Raw genomic sequence first — 26,582 nt, 5'->3', positions numbered from 1 at the left:
TGGGCCACATGGAAGCCCCATGGTTCATTTCTTTGTAGCACTGAATAATATTCCATTGTCTGGATGTACCACAGTTTACTTGAATGGTCACTTGCTGAAGGACATCTTGGTGGCTTCCAATTTTTGGCTGTATATTCTTTGGCATTTTTGACTGAAAATCACAATATTGAAAGCAGTCTTTTTCTTGACCTTATTACTGTTATCAATAGCAAATATTTATGCCCCCCCCACCCTGGTGTAAGAATTTATTTTTCAAAAGATGTCAAATGTTATAGGAAACTTTTCTTCTAGTCTAAGAACGGTTCTGTTTCAGAAGCAATAAAATGCAAGGTAAATGTTTTGCCATTGTTAATCTAGTATTGAATGGTTTACAGAATATTTTCTTACATGTTAGTGAAATTAATATGGGAAATAATTCTGAGTGGGGGTGCCGGTGTGGTGTAGTTGGTTAAGCATTTGGCTCTTAGTTTCGGCTCAGGTCATGATACCAGGTTGGTGAGAAAGAGCCCCACGTCAGGCTCCATGCTCAGAAGGAGTCTGCTTGAGACTCTCTGCTTGAGACTTTTTCCTTTTCCCTCTGCCCCTCCCCGTCGAAAATAAATAAATGAATCTTCTTAAGAAATGATGTTATGATGTTAGTACTATAGTGTCATTTTGTAGCTGGAAAATAGGCTCAGAGAAGTTACATGACTCATGTGTCACATATGTGCCAGGTAAAAACTAAAGTCATTTTACTGTAAATCTGGTGGGTTTTGTTCTCACTTTCTTTATCCTGACACTTTTTGGGGGAGAGGCACTGGTTAAGTATTGTATTTAAGTGTTTGAAAATTTGCAAATTCTCTGTATAAACTTCTCTATATAATCTCAGTTTGTTTCTTTGACTCTAAAGCCCTTACACTTTGGTTTAGTGAAACAACGACCTTATTATTTGTGAAAAAATAAGAGTGATGGATTGAAGGTTATCAATAGCATACATTTATTGAGCAGCTTGTTTTGAGGTACGGTGTTATGTGGCACATACTGTGGAGGGATGAGTGATAAAGAACTTGGACTCTGGAGTTGCTTCTGAAAAATCTCAATTCTAGCATTGACTGTTAATTTGTGCAAGTTCCTTAATTTTGCCCATATCTGTAAAATAGGGTGATAGTATTTACCTTGTAGAGTTGTTGGGGGTGGATTATACATTTAAGTGTTTAGCTGATTTTTTGGAGATTAAGGAGTGCTTTATATTATTTTATTAATTTATAAAAAAGGCTTTTATTTTTTTGACAGAGAAAGAACAAGCAGGGGGAGCAGCAGAGGGAGGGAGAAAAGCAGGCTCTGCAGAGCAGGGAGTTTGGTACAGGGCTTGATCCCAGGACCCTGGGATCATGACCTGAGCTGAAGGCAGATGCTTAACCAACTGAGCCACCCAGACATCCCTATTTTATTTTATTTTATTTTATTTTATTTTATTTTATTTTATTTTATTATTTTATTTTATTTTATTTTATTTTATTTTTTTAAAGATTTATTTATTTATTCATTCAGAGAGAGCGAGAGAGAGGCAGAGACACAGGCAGAGGGAGAAGCAGGCTCCATGCAGGAAGCCTGATGTGGGACTCGATCCCAGGTCTCCAGGATCACACCCCGGGCTGCAGGCAGCGCTAAACGGCTGCGCCACCAGGGCTGCCCCCTATTTTATTTTATTTTTTAAAAGGTTTTATTTATTTGAGAGGAAATGGTGTGCATACAAGTTAGGAGGAGGGGCAGAGGGACAAGCAGACTCCCTGCTGGGCGTGGGGCTCAATCCCAGGACCCTGAGATCATGACTTGAGCTGAAGTCAGAAGCTTAATCGACTGAGCCACCCAGGCGCCCTAAGAGTGCTTCATTTTAATAATATTATTATTTATATGTATATAAACAGCTGCAGTGTATCACTGGGCATAAAACAGTTCTATGCAGTCATACAAAGGCTGGATTATTTGCAGTCATTTTTACAAGAATGTAAGATTAGCATTAAAATACTACTAAAACAACTCCTCATTCCTACATACGTGCTATGTATTGGGAAGTGTCTAAGTAGTGTGTTGAGCAATACATATCTGTGATGCTGTAGACTTTTGAAAGCATTCTTAGATTGTTTCATAAATATATGTCTGTTTCTCTTAACTTTGACAATCTGTATTTCCATTCCCTACTCCTTTTTAAAATTTTACAGATAAGGAACTGAAGAACAAAGGTAGAGACTCATCCTAGGTTACACAGTGGCAGAGCTAAGTTTAGAACCCAAGTTTCTGACTCCTCCCTAGCTTATTTTTTTCCTTCTCTACTTTGCTGCCTTTCCTTTTCATGTCCTTGCTTTTGTATACAGGCAGGTGCAGACTTAGAGAAACAGGGATCATGGTAACTGATTCTCAAAGATTTGAATTTTTCTAATTCATTGTTTTATTTGCTCTTAGGAATGCCAAGAATACTTTAATATTATTGACAGGAAAATCCATCCCCAATTGCTGCTGAGTTTTCGACCTAAATGTTATATACTTAGTTCTGCAACATTTCTTTGGATTTCTCAAAGGCACTTTAAAATCCCTCAGTCTAAAACCAAACTCTTTTTTAAAAATATTTTATTTATTTATTCATGAGAGAGAGAGAGAGAGAGAGAGAGAGACAGAGACATAGGCCCAGGGAGAAGCAGGCTCCCTGCAAGGAGCTCAATGTGGGGCTCCATCCCAGGACCCCAGGATCATGCCCTTGGCCAAAGGCAGAGACACTCAACTGCTGAGCCACCCAGGTGTCCTTAAAACCAAACTCTTGATGTCCTTTTCTCCTCCATTCACTACACAGGTCTTTTCATGTTCTCATCATTTTTTTTTTTAAATTTTTATTTATTTATGATAGTCACACAGAGAGAGAGAGAGAGGCAGAGACATAGACAGAGGGAGAAGCAGGCTCCATGCACCGGGAGCCCGATGTGGGATTCGATCCCGGGTCTCCAAGATCGCGCCCTGGGCCAAAGGCAGGCGCCAAACCGCTGCGCCACCCAGGGATCCCTCATGTTCTCTTAATTGATTGGTTCTACTGTCAGACTATTTGCAGAATCCAGAAACCAAAGACTTGCCCATGATACCTGCCTTTCTCACTGTGCGTATTTGCTCTATGATCTTATATCCTCCACATCTCTGTTGCCAGTAACATCAGTCTAGAGCTGCTGTATTTTTTTTGCCTTGCCTTCGAATTGTTCTGTTGACATTTACTTGTCTCCTTTTCCATCCTGTCTCCACTGTGCTGCCAGAGTGCTCTTTTTGAAGTATAAGTCAGCTTAAATCTGTGTCTCCTTCCTCTCTTTAAAACAGTGGGTTCCTATTTACTTTTCAGGGAAGCCTTCCTACATCTCTTAGGCTATTACATTCCTCTTGCTTTTTTCTTTATGGTGCCAATATATCTTTGTGATACTTACCACAGTAGTAAAATTTAAATTTATTTGTGTGATTATTCAGTTGTTTCTTCTTTATACTGTAAGTACTGTATGGAAGGTACTGTATATCTCCCAGTGCTTGGCACAGTAGCTGACACTAGGGATGCACGGAATACTTGAATGAATCTAGATAACATTGTAGAGAAATGGTGTGTTCTGTGAGGTGCTTGAAGTGAAGAGGAAGAAGAGAGAATAGAAAGGCTAAAAAAAAAATACTGTTTCTTGAAATTTGACTTTGTGGTTGTTATGCACTAGGTACTTTGAATGTGTTACTCATTTCATATTACCAAGGACTGAAATTTTACAAACAAGGAAACTGAAGCTTAGAGAATGTTAATAATTTGTCAGTGGACACATAGCAATTCAAATTCCCTTTCTTTTCTAGTGTCAGGACTAGTGTTTTTATGAGCTTTTGTTTTCTTGTTTGAAAGGATCGCCATATCTCATGGCTACCACTATATTGCATTAGTGCTTACTGCCATATTGGATGAGTGCTGAGAATGACATTGATGAAAGTGACTAAGAGCAGTTTTGGTTATGCAGGATTATTGTCTTTGCTAAAATAGACCCCCTCATTTAATCAACTTCCAGTTATCTCATGTGAAACTTTGAAATCCCATCTTGAGTTTGGAGTCCAGTGCCTCTGACCTTGCTTGCTTCTTTTGATTTTTATGTCTCTCTTGTTACAGGGTTTTAAGATTCTGGAAAAAAAAAAAAAAAGATTCTGTAATAGCCCTTTTAATTCTTTAATTAAAATCATTCTTACCTTTCCAAGCCCAGTTAAATTACCCTCTTCGTGGATACTTTTTCTAGTTCTGATCTTGGGATGTCTGGAGTTCTTTATACCTCTCTTGTAGTACTTACCTAATTTTGCTCTACTTGTACTCATCCAGTTCATTTGTATGAACTTCTTACTGTTTTTAACTGCTCTGAAACACTTAAATAGTAGATTTTCAACCTACGGATTTGTTTTTGATTACTCCTTGGTGTGAGTACTGTGATTTACTCATTTTTGTAATCTCAGACCTAGCATGTTGCTTGATACAATAGGCGTTTGATATATATTGTTGAATTAAATATTTTCAGCTCTAGTTTTTTTTATTTTTTTCTAGTTTTTCTTTTAAAAATAGTTTTAGTATTTTAAGAGATTGACCAAAGAACAGATTTTAATTTTTTTAAAGATTTATTTGAGAGAGAGAGCATGCTTCGAGAAGGGGTAGGGCAGAAGGGAGGGAGAGAATCTCAAGCAGATGCTGAGCTTGGAACCCCACTCAGGGCTTGATCTTAGGACCCTGAGATCATGACGTGAGCTGAAACCAAGAGTTGGACCCTTAACCGGTTATGCCCCCCAGGTGCCCCAGATTTTAATTTTAATTAATTAATTAATTATTTAAAAAAAGATTTATTTATTCATGAGAGACATAGAGAGACAGAGGCAGAGATACAGACAGAGGGAGATGCAGGCTTCATGCAGGGAGCCTGATGTGGGACTTGATCCCGGGACTGCAAGATCACGCCCTAGGCCAAAGGCAGACGCTCAACCACTGAGCCAGCCAGGCATCCCAGATTTTAATTTTTTTTTTTTTTCTTCCAGATTTTAATTTTTAAACAAAAACAATTCTGGTTGCACTTGCAGTGATCAAGAGTGGGTGTGGGGAGACCACTATGATTATTATAATAGCCCAGGCGGTGGGTCATGGTAGCTTTGACCAGGCAGTAGAGAAATAAAAGTATGTGAAGGATTTATTGGATGGCCAAGTTGATAGGACTTGATGATGGAATGGAACTTTGGGTTATGTTTTTGGATTTGGTAATGAGACATTTACATATTAATTGCTTGCTAGAAGAAAGGCAATGTAGGGTATTTTTTTTTTAATAGGGTATTTTTTTAACATTAAATTTGCCATATCTTTGGGATAATTTAAATAGAATGTCAAGGAGGCAATTGATCATCAGGATTTGGAGATCTTTGGAAGAGCCCTTTGGGCTAAAGGTATGAATTTGGGAGTTAAGGATGTGGATAATACCACCTAGAGGTGCCACAAGAGAAAAGAGGTCCTAAGACCGGGCCATGAATAACTAAATTTGGAGCTTCTGGATGTTGAACACTAGGGGGTTGGGGAGAGTGGTATACCTGGAGAGGTCATGGAAGCTCCACATACTTTTCCTGTGCGTCTTTTCATCTGGCTGTTGATTCATATTCTTTAACAAACTGGTAAATGTCTGTTAGTCCATCAAGATGACTTGGTAGAAACTCTTCAGACAGGGGTTATTAAAGCAGCAGCTTTGGACATGATACACGCAGGGCCCCTGCCTAAGGATAGTCCTTTGTTGAAGTTGAATATCACTCTGACACCACACATTGGAAGTGTTCTCATCAAGCCAGATGACAAATGATGGAATATTTGGTTGAATGCGCCCTGGCTTCTCTCAATGGCATTTCCATTCTTAATGAAGTGGTACTTAAATGATCTATTGTGGGCAGAGAATTTAGTGAAAAGAAACATGGCAGATTAAATGGGGAAAAATTCCTTTTTTTTTCTTTAAGATTTTCTTTTATTTATTTATTCATGAGAGACACACACAGAGAGAGGCAGAGACATAGGCAGAGGGAGAAGCAGGTTCCACGCAGGGAGCCTGATGTGGGACTTGATCCCAGAACTCCAGGATCACGTCGTGAGCTGAAGGCAGACGCCCAACCGCTGAGCCATCCAGGTGTCCCAAATGGGGAAAAATTCTTAAAAAACAACTAAATTTAGAGAGGTGAAAATGAGTCAACAAAGGAGATACAAGTTGGTTGAATTGGAGAGGAAGGAGGAAAAACCAGAATAATGTGATGGTATAGAAGTCCATGGAAAGAGATTTTCAAGGAGGGAATGGATAATAGCATCAGATACTCCTGAGAGGTAAGGAATAAAGACGAAAAATGTCTTTTGGATTTAGTGACATGAAATAAAGATAATCTTAGCAACTTTTAGGTGGAATGATGGGAGCAGAGATTAGATTACATTGGGTTAAGCCTTGGAAGATAAGGAATTAGAGATGCTGATAGATCCTAAAGTTTGGTAGTTGAAGTGAAAAGCAAGAAAGATGTGTGCTTTTGGGAGAGATCGGATCGCTTAGTTGGTTAAGCGCCCAACTCTTGGTTTTAGCTTAGGTTCAGGTCATGATATCAGGGCTGTGAGATTGAGCCCTGTCAGCCCTGTGCTCAGCAGGGTATCTACTGGAGTTTCTCTCTCTCTGCTCCTCACCCTGCTCGTGCTCTCTTTCTCTCCCTCTCAAATAAATAAAACCTTAAGAAAAAAAGATGTGTGCTTTTGTTTTTTTTAAAGGTGAGACTTGAACATACTTTAAAATTTTTTGTTCTTTTTTTTTTTTAATTTTTTGTTCTTTTGTCAGCATCTTTGCAGAGCAGAAATTTTTGATTTTAATAAAATCTTTTTTCTTTTATGGATATGCTTTTGGTATTATGCTTAAAAATTCATTGCCAAACCTAAGTTCACCTAAACTTTCTCCTGGTTTCCACTAGAAGTTTTATAATTTTGCATTTTACATTTCATTTATGTCTCTCATCCATTTTGAGTTACTTTTTGTGAAAGGTATAAGGTCTGTGTCCAGATGATTTTTTTTAATTTTAAAATTTTTTAAAAATTATTTATTTATTTATTTATGATAGTCACAGAGAGAGAGAGAGAGAGGCAGAGAGAGAGAGGCAGAGACACAGGCAGAGGGAGAAGCAGGCTCCATGCACCGGGAACCCGATGTGGGATTCGATCCTGGGTCTCCAGGATCGCGCCCTGGGCCAAAGGCAGGCGCTAAACCGCTGCGCCACCCAGGGATCCCGATTTTTTTTTTAATATTTTATTTATTCATGAGAGATACAGAGAGAGGGGCAGAGATGTAGGCAGAGGGAGATGCAGGCTCCCTGTGGAAAGCCTGATGCAGGACTTGATCCCAAGACCCTGGGATCACGCCAAAGGCAGTGATCAGTGAGCCAAAGGCAGATGCTCAACTACCGAGCCACCCAGGTGCCCCTAGATTTTCTTTTTTTTTTTCATTTGAATGACCAGTTGTTCAATATACTTTAACCATTGAATTGCTTTTCTTGTTCTTTTGTGAAAGGTTGGTTAGATGTTTGTATGGATTTATTTCCCTCTGACTGTGTCTCTGCCTCTCTCTCTGTGTCTCCCATGAATAAATAAGTAATATCTTAAAAAAAAATAGACAACATTGATCTGTGGTGATAAAGTCCGAAAAATGGTTACTTTTGGGAAAAGGACAGGTAATGACTAGAGACGGCAACTAGAGGTGGCATGGGAGAGGCTTCTGGGATTTGGGGAATGCTCTGTATCTGTGTGTTCATTACGTGGGTATGTTCATTTTGTAAAAGTCATCAAGTTGTACACTTAACGATATGTGTACTTCTCTTTGGTAATATTTTCAATATTTCTTTAAAAAGTCTTTTTTTAAAAAATGATTTTATTTATTTAAAATAAATAGGCAGAGAGAGAAGCAGGCTCCATGCAGGGAGCCCAATGTGGGACTTGATCCTGGGACTCCGAGATCACGCCCTGGGCTGGAGGCAGGCGCTCAACTGGTGAGCCACCCAGGCGTCCCTTTCTTTAAAAAATCTTAGAGAGTCTGTTTTGATTAAAGAACAGAAAACTTTTATCCAAATTTGTGTTTTAGTGGTCCAACACCTACTTAATAGCTTTGAAATTTTGTGGGTATAGATTTATTTGGGGAGGGAAGTAGGTAAGGAATTTAAATGTTGAAAATAAGAGCAGACTCACATTAAGGGTTTTGGTATTCCTTGTGGATTGCTTTTATATTAGGTAGTTTTTGGTCACAGATATAGACAGAAATTTTTTTTTTTTTTTTTTTTTTTTAGTATCAATTTTAAATAAAAGGAAAGACCCTGAGGAAAAAACTATGTCATAAATTCTGTTTGAAACAGTGTTGTCCCTAGGGTGGTCAGTGTAAACCCTATCACTTGCTATTTGATGCTAGATTAGATAAAGCAGTAGAAGGTTTCCTGTTTGGAACAATACCACTTTATTGCAAGGAAATAGGATCACTTGTTGTAAGGATTTTTTTTTTAACTTAAATTTTTGTGACAGAGGAAATATTATCTCTTCTATTTTCATGGTCAAAAGCATTATTGTCATTAAAACATTGACCCTCTTTGAAGTGGCTTTTTAAATAGCCATATTTAGTGCAGAGTATTGTTCTCTGTAAAGAGCAATGTTGGAATTCATGAATTATCTAATACTATGGCTTGTACATGTGGAGAAGCAGTGCAAGTTAATGGGTTCATACAGATAATGTTAGAGGCATTTGTTGGTTATATTTCTTACAGGTCTAGGGTGATGATATGAAATAAACAGATATAGGAGTGCTAGCAATTAGAATGCCCCATTTTACCTAAGTGTTAGAGCAAAATCTTCCCTACAGGCAGTTTCAATTAATGGGCTGTGCTTGTGTCAACTTGTGGTTTCAACGGAAAAGTGCCTGTAGCAACAGTAAACTTCTAACAGCAAAAGACTTGAGTTTTCATTTGTCACATTAGGAAGGACAGTAAGGTTTCAGTTTATTCATTCATTTTGTTTCATTATAATGGTGTTAAAGGATAGTGATGATTGTTGCTCACAAGAAGTAAAATTGAACAGCGTAAAAGGCAAATCTTTCTTTTGTTGAATGCTTAATGATTTTATATATACTGCTATGTCAAAACTCTCAGGAGGGTTTCCTGTAGTGGTTGGCCTTAGATAAGACTCCATCAATCATGGTCCATTCTCACAATTCTAGTTCATAGGAAGTTGTAAAACATCTACGAATATATTGCGAGAAGGAAGACTTTCTTCTTTCTCTGTGTTTTATTGATATCTTTTTTTCCCTCCAAGGATAATTGTTTTATCCTATCAATTTATATACTAAAGCAACAGATTTCACATTAAAAAAAAATCTGTTTGGAGTTTCTTCTGTTTATTTTATTCTTTCTTCCTGGATTAGCTGAGATATTCATCTAGCACCTCTATTTACATTAATAATGTCCAAATCTGTATTTCCGTATTTTTTTCTTTGACACCTATGTTTCTAAGCATTATCCAGTTCAATTTAAAGTTGATTATTTCTTTTTACTTTCCCAGTAGTCCACATTTTTTTTAAGAGGCAGGGAGAGAGAAAGGGAGAGTAGGGGTAGAGGAAGAGGGAGAAAGAGAAAAAGAATCTTAAGCAGGCTTCACACCTGGTGCAAAGCCAGATGTAGGATCTCACAACCCTGAGATCATGACTTGAGCCAAGTCAGACACATAGCCAACTGAGCCACCCAGGCGCCCTTCAGTAGTCCACATCTTAATTTGGTGTTACCCTATACCCAGTTGTAAATGCCAACAACTACCCAAGAATGAGGTGTTCTATGTTGTTTTATGGGTTGAGTTAGTTGATTATGTTCAAGTCTTCTAAAATCTTGACTTTCTTTCTAGTTTTATCTATTTACAATGAGGACTGGAAATCTGTAACTATTGGTGTTGAATTCCCTCTCTCCTTTCCGTTTTGTTAGTTTTTGCCTCATATATCTTGATTTTTATATTTTCCTGATTTATTAACCTTTGTATCATTATGAAGTGTCCCTCTTTGTCTCTTGTAATATTTCTTAAAGTCTGTTTTGTCTGATGTTGATATAAACATTATAGCTCTCCTATAGTTGCTCTTTGCATAATATATCTTTTTCCATTATTTTCTCTCAGTCTATTTTATCTTTGAATATAAGATGTGTTTTTTAGACTATATACAGTTGGATCTTTTTTATTCATTTTGACAGTATCTGCTTTATGGTTGGAGGTTTTAGGCCATTTATATTTAATGCAATTATTAATATGGTTGGGTTTACATTTGCCATTTTGTTTTATTGGATGTCTCATTTGTTGTTTCTTTGTACCTTCTTTACTACCTCTGGGGGGAGTTAGTTTTTTAACTATATTTTTTGACGTTTTTCTTTTCTTTTCTTTTTTTTTAATGGTTGCTCTAGGGATTACATCTGTATCTTTGTTTATCACAGTGTTCTTCAAATTAATATTTACTTAATTTCAATAAAATATAGAAACATTGCACCAATAGGGGAGAGCTCCATCTCCTTCCTCCTTTTTATAGTATTACTTTTATATATGTGATATTTGTTTATATTATAAACATCGCAATAGTGTTATAGTCATTGCTTTTGCAATCATTTATTTTTTAAAAGAAAAGAGAAGAAATAAGAATTATTACTAGAGTCTTATGTAAACATGCATATTTGCTACTTTTTGTTGTCTGCATTTCATTTTATGGATTTGAATCACAAATTCTTTCCTTTTAAAAAGCCTAAAGGATTTACTTTATTATTTCTTGTACAGCAGGTCTGCTACCAATGACGTTTCTTAGTCTGCTTATCTAGGAATTTTCTTTTTTCTTTTGTATTTTCTTTTCATTATTTTTTGAAATCTCTACACCCAGTGTTGGGCTGGAACCCATGACCCTGAGATCAAGAGGCACATGCTCTTCCCACTGAGCCAGTCAGGCACCCACATTTAAAAAAATTTTTTTTAAGTAATCTCTGTGCTTAACTTGTGGCTCAAGTAGAGTCACATGTTCTATTGACTAAGCCAGGCAGGCACCCCTTTTGTCTTTGTGTGAAAGAATATTTTTGTTGGATATAGAATTCTTACTTTTTTCCCCTCAGCACTTTGAATGTCAGTCTACCTTCTGGCCTCTAGTGTTTCAGATGAGAAATCACCTGTTAGTCTAATGTGATTTCTTTGTATATGAGGAGTTTTCTTCTATTGCTTTCAAGATTTTTCTCATCGTCTTTCACTTGTTTGACCATGATGTATGTACGTAGATGTACTTGAGATTTGTTGAGCTTCTTAGACACAGAGATTGATCTTTTTCATCAGTTTAGAGGAGGTTTGGGGCTATTTGATGTATTTTTTCTACCTCTTTCTCACTCTTTCTAGGATTCCTATTATACACATGTTGGTATTCTTGACATTGTTCCTTGTGTTTCAGAGGCCCTATTCATTTTTCTTTTATCTTTTTCCCTTTATTCTTCAGATTGCACAGTTTCTATTGACTTATTATTCACTGATTTTTTTATTCTGCCATCTTGAACCTGTTGAGTCCTATTTTAGTGAAATTTCTTTTCAATTTTTATACTTTTCAACTATAGAATGTTCCTCTGTTAAAATTTGTTTCCTTATTGAGATTCTCTGCTTGTTGATTCATTGTTATCATACTTTTCTTTAATTTTTAAAATGCATTTTCCTTTAGTACTTTGAACATATTTAAAATAGCTCTTTTGATGTCTTTGTGTGAAGTCCATCATCTGAGGACATTGTTTTTCTAGTGACTGCTTTTTATCTCCTGTGTATGAGTCACATTTCCTATTTTTTCAAAGATCTCTTGATTTTTTCTTGAAAACGATATCTTAGGGATGCCTGGATGGCTCTGCAGTTGAGCTCTGCTTTCGTTCGGCTCAGGGCATGATCCTGGAGTTCAGGGATTGAGTCCCACATCGAGCTCCCTGAGAGGAGTCTGCTTCTCCCTCTGCCTATGTCTCTGCCTCTCTCTGTATCTCTCATGAATAAATAAATAAAATCTTAAAAAATGTATATTTTTAAATAATATATTAGATAATGTATTACAGCAGCTTTGGATTATTATTTTTCCCTTTTTATTATTATTATTTATTCATGAGAGACAGAGAGAGAGAGAGAGAGCGGGCGGCAGAGATACAGGCAGAGGGAGAAACAGGCTCCATGCAGGTAGCCTGTTGCGGGACTTGAACCTAGGACCCCAGGATCACACCCTGGACCGAAGGCAGTGCTAGACCACTGAGCCACCCGGGATGCCCTTATTTTTCCCTTTGAAAGCAGGTTGCTGGTAACTGGGATAAATTGGAAATCTGTCACTCCTGCAGTGTGTTGTTGATTATGTCTCTGCTCAGCTTTTTATTTTTTATTTTTCCTTTAAATTTTTTTATTATTTATTTATTTATTTATTTAATTTATTTATTTATTTATTATTTTTTTTCCTTTAAAATTTTTTAAATCTGGCTTTCTGTTGGTTACACTTGTCCTTTCCAGCATAGTTTTCTAGTTAGCCAATACTTGGACAGAAATTGTGCTCAAATAACTCCTGCCAGTAAGGACTTTTGTTCTTTACCAATGGATCTGTGTGTGGATGGGTGAAAGCATTTTAAAGTTTAGGCCATGTTCAAGTCTGCCTGGGCTTTTGAGTCCTTTTGGACCCTTTCACATCTCTTCTGCATAATCCTGTAGCCTCAATCAAGAATATATGCTTGACCCATTCACTATCAAATCCTTAGGGGTGGAACCCTTGATTGCCCTGCCTGCTTGCTGCTGAGATTGTGTCTTGCACCTGTAATGCCTCTGGGTGTAGGTGTGGCCAACCATTTCAGATTGAGGCCACTTTGTTTTGTTTTGTTTTGTTTTTTTGAGGCCTCTTTGTGGTGCAAACACCATCCCTCAGGCCTGTCCCACCTCATTAGGCAGAACCTATTGAGCTGACAGGTGGGAGGTGGGGGGAGATGGAGCAGCCCCAGGCAGGACCCCCAATATATTTTTAAGATTTTATTTATTTGACACACAGAGAGAGTACACACAAGCAGGGGTAGGGGCAGGCAGAGGGAGAAGGAGAAGCAGACTCCCCACTGAGCAGGGAGCCTGACATAGGTCTCCATCCCAGGACCCTGGGATCATGACCTGGGCTGAAGGCAGATGCTTAACTGACTGATACACCCAGGTGCCCCAATCCTGCAGATTTTTAAGCATCAGTACTTCTCTTTTTGTATGTTTTGAAAGATTTCCAGAGCTCTGAAGTGTTTTTGTTTTTTCAAGATTTATTTATTTATTTGAAAAGGAGAGAGTGAGAACCTGAGCACACCAGTGGGAGAGAGGAGAGAGAATCTAAAGCAGACTCCCCTAGCAGGGAGCTCCATTGGGTGGGGGGAAGGTGCTCTACACAAGGCTTTGATCTCTGGACTCTGAGATCGTGACCTGAGCCAAACCAAGAGTTAGCTACCCAACCAAGAGTGCCCCACAGGCACCCCTGAAGTGGTTATTTTGATTAATTTTGTCATGCATTTTTTTAAGATTTTATTTGTTCATTCATGAGAGACATGGAGAGAGAGGCAGAGACACAGGCAGAGGGAGGAGCAGGCTCCATGCAGGGATCCTGATGCGGAACTTGATCCTGGATCCCAGGATCACGCCCTGAGCCAAAGGCAGATGCCCAACCACTGAGCCACCCAGGCGTCCCTGTCTTACTTTATATCTCAGGAGGATTGGCTGACCCTTTTTTTGCTCATAGCCAGAAGTGTCCTGCCTTACTAATACTTAAGAAACCCTACATACCCATAATCTATCACTTCTTCACAATGAGGTAGCCACTATCCTGATGTGTTGGTAACCATTCCCATGCTTTTTAAAGTAGTTTTACAGCACAACTAAGTATCCATATATATTATGTCATTTCATTTTGTCTTGATTTGAACTTCATATATAATACATTGAATGATCCGGCCTTTTTTTTTTGTTTTTGTAATTTGCTTTTTTTGTTTTGGTTTTACTTACCATTGTTTTTATTGTTTTATCTATGTTAACATGGTTTCCACTGCTGTATGCTCGTTTATTGTAGGAATGTACCACAACTTATTTTTCCATTCTACGGTTTGTTAGTAAATGTCTTGTTTTTGTTTTGTTTTGTCTATCACAGAAACAGTGCTGCTATGACACATGTGTTTCTCTAGACCGTGTTTTTCAAACTTTAGGTCACGACCTATTGGGTTGTGAAATCAATTGACTCAGTCATGACCAACACTAAATTTTTTAAATACATAGAATGAAAAACTATCTGAGTGCTTTACATTCAAGTTTCTGTTTCGTGAATGTTACCACAGGAAGCTCCAAACTCCTAAGTCACTCCTTATTTCCTGTATTTGATCTTCAGAAAGCACTGCACATTCTCTGTTCTTTTCCTTCCCCTCTTCTTCCAGCTCTCTTCTGCTTTGGTTCATTGTCAGCAAAATCACCAATATTCTTAATTTCCTGTCTGAATTCTCCTTTACCTTGCACTCATAGCACTGTGGCTTTCTACCGAGGGCACAGCTTCACCTTGTAAGGGGTGGCTGCACTTTTTTTTTCTTCCTGTAGTCCTTATCCTCTGGCCTGGATTTCCTTGTTCCTCATTGCCACTCTTCTGATTATTTTCCTCTTCCATTAATCCCTATATTGCTGTCCTTTTTGACCACTGACTATGACTTTTTTTCTTTGCTTAATGTCATTTTTGTCCATTATTACTCCTGTCTTAATTCTTGGTGATTTCAGTATACACGGATGATCCTTCTGACACCACCCACTCAGTTCTGTAAACTCCCTCATGATTTTGTTCTCTACTTCAGCCAGTTATTTCTACAGTCATACTCTAACCAGTGCTTTTTGAACTGTCTGTTCTGAAGGACCAGTATATTTTTTTCTTAAAGATTTTATTTATTTGAGAGAGTGAGCAAGCGACTGCATGCATGGGGGTGGGAGGTAGGGGAGGGACAAAGGGAGAAGGAGAAGCAGACTCCCTGCAAAGCAGAGAGCCCGACACAGGGCTTGATCCCAGGACCCTGAGATCATGACCTGAGCCGAAGGCAGACACTTAAGCACTGAGCTACCCTAGGTGCCCAGGACCAGTATATTTTTATTTTCAATCCATCATTGGTGGATTTTTGGGGTAAAATACAATCAGTTAAACTAGGAAATTGAAATGCTTGGTTGTCATGACAATATCAAATTGCTCTAAGTTTCTAATCAATTTTCTTAATTTCTGTACTTCTGTCACTGCAGACAGTCCTTTAAAAACAACACTTTGAGTAGCACTATTTTAGATTTTGTCAGTTACGAATAAATGCAACCTTTCTGTAATGTGTCATTCATAGTGCTCTTGGGTTACCACCTTCTCTTTCCAGTTCACTATAGTACCTTGACTCCACTGGGATGTTCATTCCATTGGACATTTTCACTGCCCTGTACCTTCTGGATGTGATCATTACAATCATTCCTTGCATATACTCTTGTTTCTGCTTGCTTGATAAAACTAGAATTCTGGTTAACTCAACTTCTTCTCTGTGCTTGGACTTACACAGCTGAACTTCAAAGGAGAAAAACCTGTGTGTGCCAGTCTCACTTGAAGTTCATGCTACAACCCTTAAAGTGGGCCCTTATTATTGTCTGGAAATCATATCTATTTTTCTCTAGTGTCTTCATTTTCACAATACTTTTTCACACTTGCTCTTCTGATCAATATCAGTACTACCTCATTCCTCCTCACTCTTAACAATCACTTTGTTTTCTACTTCCTTGAAAAATTTGTAGTCAGAGGTAACTTCCATTAGATTCCCATTATGTTTAACATCGAACCATGAAAATTAGAATGACACGGGATCCCTGGGTGGCGCAGCGGTTTGGCGCCTGCCTTTGGCCCAGGGCACGATCCTGGAGACCCGGGATCGAATCCCACATCGGGCTCCTGGTGCATGGAGCCTGCTTCTCTCTCTGCCTGTGTCTCTGCCTCTCTCTCTCTCTGTCTGTGACTTAAATAAATAAATAATAAATAAAATATTAAAAAAAAAAAGAAAATTAGAATGACACCTTTTGTCTTAAGGTCTGTTTTGCCTACTAATCATAGAGATAAATAAGCTGGAGGGTTCTGTGATCTTTCATTTATATACTTTTTTAATTTATTCAAACCTTTACAAGTCCCTGTGTATGATAGATGGACATTAAATACTAGCACAATTTATTAGAGTCACGCAAAGTGATGTGAAAGAAAATAGGTATGTAATTTGTATATAACAGGGATCCTATTGGTATGGTACCAAAGGCTACTTCAAGCAATTGATACTTAACATGATACCTGTGAAGTGTAGCCAGCAACGGTGCGGCCGGCACAAAAATGAGTGTGAAAAGCCAAAGATACGTAGTGTGGAAATTGAGTAGGATTGCAAATTATTCTTTTTGACACTATGTAAATTACTGTGTTTAGCAGTTTTATTCTCCTCACATTTTCTGTAGCAAGTGTTACAATCCTTTTCCATTTTCACAAACCTCCAAGCCTGATCTTTTCACCATGTATTAAGTTTTTCTGACCAAGAATGAGGTCTGATATGAAAGAAACTCTCTCCAGATTTTTATAGTAGCCTCATTTAGCCTTATAGTTTGTACTTTCGACTCCTTTTCACTTAATATTTTCTGCTTCTTTGTCTCAGAGGAGCAGTGTATTGCTTCCTTTCCATGGTTTAACTCTCCTACCTGTAGTTTGTCATTTTGGTTTCTTAATGAACACAGAACTAATAAAGCAAATGCTGCATTTTGATTGTCCAGAATTGACAGCCTGTTTTTAATCAATTTATTTTTATTTATTTTTTAAAGGCTACTTATTAGAGAGTACACCAGCAGGGGGGCGGGTGGGGGAGAGGGAGAAGGAGAAGCAAACTCCTTACTGAGCAGGGAGCCTGACATGGGGCTCAATACCAAGTCTCTGGAATCATGACCTGAGTTGAAGGCAGACACTTAACTGACTGAGCCACCCAGGCACCCCTTTATTTTTTTTGAAATAAAAAATTCTCTCTCGGGGAGAGAGTGGCGGAGGGACAGAGGGGGAGGGTATTGAAGCGGACTTCACTGAGCGCAGGGCTCAGTCTCATGTCCCATAAGATCATAACAGACCAAACCAAGAGTTGGATGCTCAACTGACTGTACCACCCAGGTACCCCATAATGGTGTTATTTTTACTGAGCCAGGGAAAACTAGAAAAGGAACAGAGTTGGGGGTACCTCAGATGACTAATTTGGTTTTGGACATGAGATCGTGGTGCCTTTGTGAAATCTAAATGCAGATGTCAGGTGGCAGTTTGGGTAGACTGGTATATAGTTTGAGAAGTGCTGAGATGGAGACACTGAATTCCTAGTATGGGAAGGTATTGGAAACTGGATATAGAAGAGGGTTACTTTGATGGGTGTGAAAAGGACATAGTCCCAGGGCTGATGCCTATAGGCTGAAAAGGAGCAACTAGAAGAAGGGAAACCTGGAAGCCAAAGAAAAACTTTAGCTTAAGGAAGAGAGGGAGTGGTTAAGTATAGAATGCTGCTTAGACATTAAGATGAAAGCCAAACTAGGTTTGTTGGATTTAGATATACAGTGTCATTGATGACCCTAATAAGAACTGTTCTTCAGTTTTGATAAAAGCAGATGTCAGTGGGATTAGGTTGGAGGAGTATGAGAGGTAAGGAAATAGAGGCAGGGAATTTAGACAGTTCTCTTAATAAGGTTGTGAAAGAAGAGAATGATTTCTGGAGGAGGAGATGTGAAGTTGAAGTGGTAAGTAGAAGGAGAATTTTTTCAAATGAATGAGTAGATGGATGGATGATCTGTTAGAGTGTGAGAGGTTGATATGCGCCAGAGAATAATCCATAAGGCTCTAGGGAAATGAGAGGGGATTGGCTGTAATATCCATGTAGAAGGGGGAACCTCCTTTAGACTGGAGGAAAGAACAGCATGGTGGAAAATGGTGTTCTAAGGAAATAAATGCTATGTGTTTTATATTTACTACTTTCTTGTGAATTCGCTGAATATTAAATCGGATAGTTGAGAGCCTTTTATCTTTTAACTATCATTTGATAGTTTTTTTCTTTTTTTAAGATTTTATTTATTTGAGAGAGAGGGCGAGCGAGCAAGAGAGTATGGGGGGCGGGGGGCAAAGGGAGAGGGAGAAGTAGGCTCTGCCAAGCAGAAAGCCTATGCAGGGCTCTATCCCAGCACTCCAGGATCACAACCTGAGCCAAGGGCAGATGGTTAACCAATTGAGCCATCCAGGTGCTCCTAGTTTTGTCTTTTTCTACCAGCTACTTTTGATTATTCTACCAGGAAAATCTATGTATTTTCCTGGACCAAAAACAATATATGCAGTAAATACTCTGGGAAGATTACTCTGTACATATGACATCTTTCTCCCCTGTGTTTAGGGTACTTAATTTTTATTCCATTGCAGGGAGTTTTGTCAGAGCTCATATTTTCACTTTTTTTCTTGTGTTTTATGAATTATGACAAATTCCACTACAGGGGGGAAACTGATAGATTTCACTGACTAAATTTGACCTGAGCAGTATTTGGTGTCATGAGCAGAAAGGTACAACTCCCCTTTTCTTCAGAAGACTTTTCAGTAGACTTTGATGTTAGGGTGGGCTTTTGAATAGGTAATATTTTTATATGATTGTAAATTCAAGAGGTAAAAACTATATACAGTAAAAGGGTCTTTTGATTCCTGTTCTCTCATTTACTTTTCTTGCCAAAATAGCTGGTGTTATTTTCTACAGAATATAAATATAATTTTGTTCTTTACTTACACAAATGGTATATAATATGCCTTTTTTGTTCCTTTAACATTATGTATTAAAAATTACTCAAAAATAAAGGAAAGAAAATTACTCCATATTAGTATATTAAAGAACCTTTTCATCCTTTATGGCCACATTGTATGGACAGATCACTTTAGCTGACTGGTGGATACTAATACTGGATATTAGTATCCTATTTGTGGTTGATACTGGTGTTTGTGATTAAAATTGCTTTTTTAAGGCAGTATAAGTCGTTATAAATCTCAAACTCTGAAATATAAGGATCTTGAAATGAAAGATAATTGAGTTGTCATTTAAAGACATTTTTTTCATATTTTATCATGCTTTTTTTAACAAAAACAGTATAGATTTATTTGTCCTACCTACACAATTTATTTAAGAAGCAGGAGTTTTGGGGCAGCCTGGGTGGCTCAGGGGTTTAGCGTCACCTTCAGCCCAGGGCATGATCCTGGGGACCTGGGATCAAGTCCCACATCGGGCTCCCTGCATGGAGCCTGCTTCTCCCTCTGTGTCTCTTGTGAATAAATAAATAAAATCTTAAAAAAAAAAAAGCAGGAGTTTTATGGTTATATTAACATATTTACTTTTCAACCTGATGTTATATTATGTACTTCGAAAACGTCCAGTGCCTTCTTTCAAAAATTGACTCAAGACTTCTGATTCTTGTGCTTTATGGCTGACATTAATTTCATTTGAGTAGATTTTCAAATATTTCAGCTGTAAGAAAAAATTTTTATTCTGGAATATATAACTTCACTCTCTACAGAAAAATCAACTCTTGTTTTTATTTAGTTAGAAAATCTTGGTTTATTTCTCATATTTGGGGTATTTCATATCCAAATATTTTATTTCCTTTTGTATTGCCAACATACTTCAGTTATGACACTGGCAGTTTGCTGGTTTAACTTTTACTCCCTCTATTGGCTTTCAGAGGTGTTACATTCCTTTTGGAATGGTGTTAGGAATAACATTTATGCTTATTTTCATTTAACTCAAAAATTAGTAATGATGCAAATGTGCTTATAAAATAGGCTACATATGGGATTGGTTTACATTAATGAATGTTTCCAGTGGCTGTGAATGTTCTGGTTTTCATGAATGTGTTGAGGAATCTTCATTAGAATGTCTGTTTCATTAGCAGCTGAGAATAAGACCATGAAAACCCAAAAATAGGAATATAAAGGAATACAGAATATTCATGTTTATAGTAAGCAAAAAGTAGACTTGGCATGTTAGATCAATAAAAGGGTTTTCTGAGTTTCTTCTGATATTCATCTGCCATATATTGAACTGTCAAGTAACTTGATAGAGTGAAACAGTGGAGATGTCTCATGGCACCTGATTAGCATAGCCATCTAGCTCAGTGTTTGTCTCTCTTACCAGTGGGACCACATGATAATTGCCTTCTGTAACATCACGTGTACAGAGTAAGGTATTTACTTGCCTTGCACATTCTTTTTATTTATTTATTTATTTATTTATTTATTTTTATTAAAAAAAATATTTTATTTATTTATTCATGGAAGACACAGAGTGAGAGGCAGACACATAGGCAGAGGAAGAAGCAGGCTCCATGCAGGGAGCCTGATGAAGGACTCCATCCCGGGACCCCGGGGCCATGCCCTGAGCTGAAAGCAGATGCTCAACCACTGAGCCACCCAGGCATCCCCTTATCATCCTTTTAAAACCAAACTACCAGTTAATGAAGTTTGCTCTGTATAGGTCACAACTCTTATGATTAAATATTCTGTACTCTTCTTTCTCCATGATTAAGTAGAGTTGTAGCACACTTCATAGGAAAAGGATGTTAGATTCTAAAATTAGCATATAGGAGCACCTGGTGGCTCAGTCAGTTGAGCATCCAGCTCTTGGTTTCTGCTCAGGTCATGATCTCAGGATCTTGGGGTCCAGCCCTGCACTCAGTGAGGGGTCGGCTTGAGATTTTCTCTCCCTCTTCCTCCTCCTCTGCTCTTCTCCCTACTCATGCATACTCTCTCTCAAATAAATTAAATCCTTAAAAAAATAAAGTATAAAGGTGGAAAATGTTTTTAAAGTGTTTTCTGTCACACTCCTTAAGTCATTCATAGACTAGAGTGTACTAGATTTTCTGGGTTCACAAAGTAGTTGGTCTGTATTTAGTTGCTATTGTTTATGAAACAGAATGTGAGCCAACACTAGGCTCACATTCGGCCTGATGAGAGGTATGTGGCAACTAGAAGGGATTGTGTGGAAACAGCATAGTCAGGCCTGTCCTTTTAATACCCCTGTAGTGCAGGGGTATTCCTCTCCCCCCTCTCCCCTCCGAAGAGGAATAGCAGACAGGTTTGATGCATACAATTACTTTGGGTGCTCATTTGCCAAATGCATGTAATTGAAGGATTTTATTTTGTTTTGTTTTATATAAGTGTACATTTGATATTGTTCCACTGTAACTTCCTCTCTTGGAGGATTTGAGTATGAAAGTAATCATTCTAGTTAACTTGTTTCTGGGACTACTTTTTTTTTTGAAGCATTCTTTTTCATTTATGTTAAAGTCAACATACACATTTAACTATCAGAGTTTTGAGGATCCCTTTCTTGAATATTTTATTGAAAGATTTGTATTTATTTGAGAGAGAGGGCACAAGTCAGGGTGCAGGGGGGCGGAAGGGAGGATCAGAGGGAGAAGCAGACCACCCGCTGAGCAGAGACCCTGATGCAGGCCTTGATCCCAGGACCTAAGCAGACCTAAGCTTGATCATGACCTAAGCAGAAGGCAAATGCTTGACTGACTGAGCCATCCAGGCGCCTCCCACCCCCCCTCCTTTGAAGATTTTAAATAAAGTTTAAGAATGGAAAATTCTTGCTTGGTTCCTTGCTGGGCTTGCTAGTTCAGTAATTGAAGATTAATGTTATGCCAGTTTTAGTAGTTGTGTTTGCTAGTATTTGATAGTACTGAGTCCTTTGAATTTGTTAAGCAGATAAATACATTTTAAAGGCCTGTGTGATGGTAACTTTTGCTACTCATTTAGAAAGGTGGGCATGTTGTGTTGATTAAATAATCTACCATTTCTGTTTATTGATTTTGTGTGTTTTTGTACAGGTTGCTTTCCTGTTGCATCTTTGACCTAGTTTCCTAGACTCTGCTCCATGATTTAACTTGAAAGTCTGAAATGAAGATGGAGGAGGCAGTGGGAAAAGTCGAAGAACTCATTGAGTCTGAAGTCCCACCAAAAGCATCCGAACAAGACACAGCTAAGGAGGAAGATGGATCTGTAGAACTGGAATCTCAAGTTCAGAAAGATGGGGTAGTGGATTCTACAGTTCTTTCTTCAATGCCCTGCTTATTGATGGAACTGAGAAGGGACTCTTCTGAGTCTCAGTTGGCATCCACAGAGAGTGACAAGCCGACAACTGGCCGAGTTTATGAGAGTGACTCCTCTAATCACTGCATGCTTTCCCCTTCCTCTAGTGGTCACCTGGCTGACTCAGACACGTTGTCTTCTGCAGAAGAGAATGAACCCTCCCAGGCAGAAACAGCGGTGGAAGGAGACCCTTCTGGGGTGTCTGGTGCCACAGTCGGGCGCAAATCTCGGCGGTCCCGATCTGAAAGTGAAACATCTACTATGGCCGCCAAGAAAAACCGGCAATCCAGTGATAAACAGAATGGCCGAGTCGCCAAGGTTAAAGGTCATCGGAGCCAAAAGCACAAGGAGAGAATCAGGCTACTGAGACAGAAAAGGGAGGCTGCTGCACGGAAGAAGTATAACCTATTGCAGGACAGTAGTACCAGTGATAGTGACCTGACTTGTGACTCAAGCACGAGCTCATCAGATGATGATGAAGAAGTTTCAGGGAGCAGCAAGACAATCACTGCAGAGATACCAGGTAGAGGATGTTTTTTAAACTGACTGTAGAGCAACCGATGGCATTTCTAAGCTGTCAGGCTCAGTTAGATGAGTGACACTTGAAAAAATCCAGGAGACCTGCAGCTCTGTGTAAATTTGAATGAAGACTGCAGTGTATTAACAAGACATGGCCAATTTAAAAAACCTGTTCTGAGGTTTCCAGTGCACTTTAGCACATCAAAAAAAAAAAAAAAAAAAAAATTAAATGGTTAATGATAGGGACAAGATTATTTTTAAGTAATGGAATTTCTCACAGATCTCTTTCTCTGTAACACATTACCTGAATTCCCATCATTGCCTTTTTAGCACTGCTTAGATTTAATACTCACTGTTCAGCATTATTACTAAGTAAATTCTCCTCAGGAATAGGCACCTTGCTTTATTATATAGCCACTGTACTCGAGCTTATGGTGTCTGAAATGACATGTTCTATCTTCCGTTAAAGTTTTCTAGTAACTGTTCCTCCTAAAAAATAGTAGTTCTATGTGTTTTCCCCCAGTTCAGTGCATGATGAAATAGTTATCCTTGTTGCACATTTCTCTATTCTGAGTTGTCACTTGCATTGGAAAAATGGTTTTTGCAGTATTTCCCCTTTATTCCCCCAAGGTTTAAGAAATTTGATAGAAATTTGCTTATTCTAGCTCTCATTGGTGTAAGAGTGTGTAATTTATTACATGTTTGACATACTTGCTTTCTCCATACTATCATGTCTGGTACTGTGTACTACAAAGGGTAGTCTTGCAATTTCAAGGTGGAAGAAAGATGAGATCTGAATGATTCTTAATTGGTAAATTCTCATTTTTGGAGAGACTCTTATGATTAGGAACATTTTATAAACTACATGACATTTAATAGATAATGACAGCATTGTTTATTGATAAAGAAAGGGAGGTTTTGATTTTTAAAATTTTATGGGTGACTGTTCTTTCTTCCTAGTTTTCTGAAAAGTTTGTTTCTACCCATGAAGACCACGTATTGCTGATACACAGAATATTTCAAGAAAAATCATATTGGTTAATTAAACCTGTAGCCAACCAAACTTCTATAAACTCAGTAACAAGAATCATTTTATAGGTGTTCATCTTACATAATAAAAGTCTCATCCATATAATATATTAAATATGAGTTTTTAACAATTAGAAATGCTTACTGTTTTAATATCTATTGAATTCCTTTGGTAGTTCCTTGTGTTAAAATTGCTAGGGAGGGGATTTATTTTGAAGTTCATTGGTTGAATGTGAGAGAATCAGACTTTGGGGTTCTCAGGCAGGTTGTAGGTATATTTCAGTTTTACATTTAATATTTTTTAAAAAGCTTGATTAACACCTGTAAAATAGTTCATTCTTATTTCCTATGTTCTGATCTATTAATTAAGACCATAATGATACAGTGCTTAATTTCACTAAACAGATTTTTCTGTAACCATTCCAATATTTTGCCTCCTTTTGGAAAGGGAAAAGAAGGTGGGTGAAATTCTCTTTGAAAATAGACCCAGTTATAGAGGTGGCATGAGAAATGTCTTCATGGGTTCTCTCTGTTTGGCTTACATAGATTAGGTGTGCTTCATTTATATTATCCAAACCTTGCTAATTGACTACTGTTACCAGTGTTTAAAGCTTCTGAAACACTGGTGCTCTGTTTCTTGTCTATTCTGAATTATATATAAACCAAAACACCAAAGTATGTTATTTGAATCTATGATTTAATTTTTATTCTTCAGACCATTTAGTAAGTTTGTGGCTCTTGAAAGTTTGTAGAATTTTTTAAGGTAATCCTGGAGAATCAAATGGTAGGTAAGGTGCTGGGGCCACTGTATATGCTGTGCACCACCCAGTTTCAGGAGGTGCTGTTCATATGCAAAGCAGCAAAGATGGAACAGCTTAAGTTTAAATATTAGGAAGTTCATTTCAACTGTCAGATTACTACCCCTAAAAAATTGTGATATCATGCATTTTTATATGTCAGTTTCCTGAGTCACATTATGACTTCAGAGAAGGGGATATACTCAACCTAATAGCAAGGGCAGTTACTGGAAAGTTGTGTAAATTGTAAAGATTGGATAAAATATGAACTGACTTGAGTACAGTAACATGGACATTCAGGTGAAATTAAACTGGATGTGCCGGACAGAATCTCTTGGATATTGACATTTGAATCAAGCTATTTACACAGAATGGAAATCGAGAGGAAAAGTAAAAACCGAGATTCTTGCTCTACTTTTTCATCAAGGTACATACAACTAATTTCGTAATTCAGAAAATGCTTCATTTATAAGCTTTGTCAGCAGCATAAATGTTGAGAGAATTATGCTAAATGTTCTCTTATGCCAAATTTACAATTAATGCATTTTCTTTTAAAGAGTGAAAATGATGCAGACTCCTATATTTTATAGTGCACAATCATACATAATTAATTGAATTTTATATCTGGAAGCAGATGTTTATGAAGCTTATTGTCTTACAGTTAACAGTTAACTGACAGGCAGCTTATTACCCACACGAAATCATTCTCTCCATGAAGTTTTTGAGAATATATTGGAGTTATCAAGATAATTCTAGCAGTTCTTGCATTGGGAGGACTTAGATGAGCAAAAATAGAGTATTTTGTAGTAAATATTAATGCGAAAATACTTTGTAATGATCTTGAGTATCCAAGGCTTTTAATCAAATGTCTCATTTATCTGTATAGATGACCTTTTTGTACCCTCAATCACACTTCGTGGTTTTATGATTAGACATTATTTTTCCTGGTGAGGGTGGGGTGGGATGTCACTTCCCTGTAAAATCACTTTAAGTTGAAACTAGGTCTGTAAAGTCTGCTCTTACAGGGAATTTTGATTTTAGTGAATATGAATAATGGACATTAGACTTCATTCAGTTCAAGAATCAGTTCTCAGAACAGACTCACTTATGTCCATCAGTGCACATGGGGAGCAGGGAAGAGTTTTTCCAATAATTGTTGTTTTTGATAAATATTTAGCATAGAGTTAACCTCAGGGTGACTTGGCTTCATCTTGTTTTTGCTGTGGTGACCTGCTTTTGTGTGGCTAAATAGTCCACCATATACATGCCTCTTCAGACTAAGTTTCCAAAAATACTATCTACCTTTGTAGGTAAGGGTCATTTGTCTGGGTAGGTAGAAAATGTAATTGAAAATCTAATTGAAAATCTAATCTGTTTTGGAGAATATCGGGGGGAGGCTCTTGAGGACAGTAGTCTAAGATCACCTGAATTCTCAATCCATGTAGCCAGGCTCATCTCCAGCTGAAGCCAGGATCTCAGTACCCCTTACTCAACATACATATTTATGTACTGAAAGGCATCCAGATAAGCTGTCATCTTACCTCTCTCACTTTTACCATGCTTCATCAATTCTTACTTGGAAATGAAAAAAAATTTTAAGTAGTAAATGCTTTGTAGAAAATTTTAAAAATAGAAAAATGTGAAATAGATTAAAATCACAGTCCTGCTTTTGTTAACATTTGAATATGTTGCCTTTCATAATATGTAACAAAATTTATCACTATATATACTTCTGTCTTCTTTCCTTCTTAATATTGCATTTTGAACACTTTAACAAAACACAATATTGTCTTTAAAATGTATGGATTTTGAATTATTTAGCTGACTATAAGATAAAGTCCCCAGTGTTGGGCCTTTGGGCTGTTTTTAGTTTTTGTTACTATGAGAAAAAGCTATGAATACTTTAAGGCTTTTGACCCATACTGCCAATGCTTTTTAAAATATATCGTTTATTGCATCCAGGAGTTTGTGTATT

At 37.7% G+C, this 26,582-nt stretch overlaps 1 protein-coding gene across 4 annotated transcripts in view; it reads left to right on the top strand.

Annotated features, from left to right (window-relative positions):
- Window positions 1-26,582, top strand: part of C7H18orf25 (chromosome 7 C18orf25 homolog) — an 80,806-nt gene that overhangs the window by 13,582 nt on the left and 40,642 nt on the right. For all 4 annotated transcript variants that reach the window (XM_038543368.1, XM_038543367.1, XM_038543370.1 and 1 more), the window contains exon 2: window positions 22,001-22,785. In XM_038543368.1, the coding sequence (XP_038399296.1) occupies window positions 22,071-22,785 (715 nt within the window). In that variant the 5' untranslated portion in view covers window positions 22,001-22,070. The remainder of the gene's footprint in view (window positions 1-22,000; window positions 22,786-26,582) is intronic.

This window comes from Canis lupus, chromosome 7 (assembly GCF_011100685.1).
Source record: "Canis lupus familiaris isolate Mischka breed German Shepherd chromosome 7, alternate assembly UU_Cfam_GSD_1.0, whole genome shotgun sequence".
Taxonomy (NCBI): Eukaryota; Metazoa; Chordata; class Mammalia; order Carnivora; family Canidae; genus Canis; species Canis lupus.
Note: the sequence above shows the minus strand (reverse complement) of the source record. Positions and strands in the feature narration are given on the sequence as shown.